Consider the following 2,430-nt stretch of genomic DNA (forward strand, 5'->3'; position numbering starts at 1 on the left):
CGTTTGTCACTTTGGACCCGGTACGAGCCACGTGGGGAACCTTCACTTTCGCCTGAACATAACTGCTCAAAACCAGCTGGGCAGGGCGGAGTCTGTGAACCTTGTAAACCCCATTAACTATGGTAAGTCATCGGTGTCAAAGTCTCCAAGCAGATGTTACGATGTGGTTCATTTTCAGTATTTTATGCATGCCTTTGCAACATTCAGTCTCTTTCTACTATGATTGGGTATGGCACATTTGTAGCAATTTACGTCTTCCTACAAATCATTGAAAAATTGCAATGCTAGAATGAGCTTACCAGGCATTGCAAAATTGAAAAGCCAGGTTGTTCATTAAAATTCTGATTCAGTACATTTTAGATCTTTGTTGACAGAGGTGGAAAATGCCCTCTTTGATATCACTCCAGCTAGAATTCTTTTACACAGATTCTGACCATGTATGCTTCCCTGATCACACAGTGAAACCGGCTCCTGTCCGCAACCTGCGTGTCATAGGTCGGAGGTCAGCATCTGTGTCCTTGTCCTGGAGTAACCCTGCGAGCCTGAGCCACTTCGCCCTCCTGTACCAGGCATGGTACCGCTCAGAGTGGGACAGCACAATGAAGGTACATATAGCTTACGCAACATTCTGTGTAAGGTTGGTTGGTCAGGTTTCTTGTTTGTTAGTTCATAGGTGGGTTCATGTGTGGTAGGTGTGTTTGCTTGGCTAACTCATGGTTGTTTTTTGTCTGGTAGGCTGATTTGTTGTAGCCTGGTATCCAGTCGTAATATAGCGCAATTGCGAAGAGGAGAGAAGAGACTCGGGAGCTACATTACGGCTGGATACCAGGCTAGGTTTGATGGTTATTTGCCCTTCCAAAACTCAGTTCAGTAGCTGAAACTCAGGAAACACAGGAGAAACAAACCCAGCAGGAAAGAAGATTATGATCATGTTCTCCTGTGTGTATCTTCCATTTTCCTCATCAGGGGTTTCTAATGTTTGCTCTAGAGGAATCCGGCAGGTTTCTTTATCACCCATTAGACTGTGATTCCAGTGTGTGTCTCATTGCCTTGCACTTCATGGTAATCAATCAACTCAAGGAAAGCATATTGTATTTAGCAGACTGAGTAGGCTGGCAGGTCCTTGTGGGTGGAGTAGTTGGTCAGGGATACTAGCTATGATTCCAGTGGGTTTTGTATCCTTCTGTTATACATTGAAATCAATTGTTGGGTGGTTGGTTGCTTGGATGAGTAATGGTTGTTTGCTTTTTTGTTGGTTGTTTGGTTGGTTTATTGCTTGGTTGATTGATTGGTTGGTCGGCGTTGTCTTGATTTACAATCAATGAATTTCATTAGTAGTAAATAAGTATTTGCATACATTTTAAGCGGCTACATCTTATATCTCCTTTCCTGTCTTACTTCCAGTACGTAAACCTGAGCCAGACGACACATGGGGACCTCACCGACCTGAGTCCCTTCACGACGTACGACATCTGTGTCCGAGCCCACCCTGTCCAGCTGGACGCCAGCACCGGAGACATCATCGGTACAGAGGGATACTGGAGCGACTGTCCAGAACTGCTCATCTCCGTGCAGACACACAAGGCTCGTGAGTTGTTGAACTTATTCAAACTCTATTCAGTTGTCCTCTAACTTCTTTTATTTGTTGCTTTTGCAATGGAAATGAGTGAAGCACCACAAATTTATATTCTCTGCTAATTAAGATTGGCATCACATTGTCGTTGACCATTGGACAAACCAAAGGTAGCAAAATTACAAAAGTGACAGAAGGTTATAATAAATGTATGTTACACCTGAAAAGCTAACCAGCAAAAATATTGAGCCAGTGGTTGCTATGAGGAGTTACTGAGGCTACTTAACAACAAGGTTCTACTGACAGAATCAGATGGATGTTTTGGAAAAGCCCAGCTTTTTCCAAGTATGTTGTATTAGTGTACACTATCAAAATATTTTTTTAATTGTTTTTCTAGGTTTTTTTCTTTGCCTTATTAATATAAACCCTTTGACAAATTTTCTTGTATTGAGCATTTGAGGACTTCAAAAAAGAACAGGAAAAACACATTGACGATTCTTCCCATGCAAATTTGCACAGCATGGAATACTTTCCTAATTTCTTAAGTTAGGAAAGTATATTTCAAAAAGGTAACTACATGTATGTAGTTTTTCTAGAAATTCAAGTGAAAATTTCTTGTCATGATTATTTTTCTTGTCGTGTTGGATAAAGGTGAACTAGACAAGTGTTAATCTTACTGGTGGACAAAATGTTTTTGATTTCTTAAACACAGAATGTTTTCTTCTTTTTGTATATGTGAAGAAACAAGAAAATATATAAGAAAAGGCATTTTGGTAGTGTATTGATTAATAGTGTTAAGAACCACACAGGGCTTTAGCTAGCTCGAGATTTTTTTCCGTCAGCCAATTCCCATTGAC

The 2,430-nt window shown here is 40.7% G+C and overlaps 1 protein-coding gene across 1 annotated transcript in view; it reads left to right on the plus strand.

The window, feature by feature from the left end:
* Window positions 1-6: 6 nt before the first annotated feature.
* LOC118419505 (protein sidekick-2-like) overlaps window positions 7-2,430 on the plus strand; it is a 13,271-nt gene continuing 10,847 nt past the window's right edge. The window contains exons 1-3 of the mRNA XM_035825914.1: window positions 7-122; window positions 460-605; window positions 1,405-1,588. Of these exons, the coding sequence (XP_035681807.1) occupies window positions 600-605; window positions 1,405-1,588 (190 nt within the window). The 5' untranslated portion in view covers window positions 7-122; window positions 460-599. The remainder of the gene's footprint in view (window positions 123-459; window positions 606-1,404; window positions 1,589-2,430) is intronic.

Source organism: Branchiostoma floridae, chromosome 7, assembly GCF_000003815.2.
Source record: "Branchiostoma floridae strain S238N-H82 chromosome 7, Bfl_VNyyK, whole genome shotgun sequence".
NCBI classification, from domain to species: Eukaryota; Metazoa; Chordata; class Leptocardii; order Amphioxiformes; family Branchiostomatidae; genus Branchiostoma; species Branchiostoma floridae.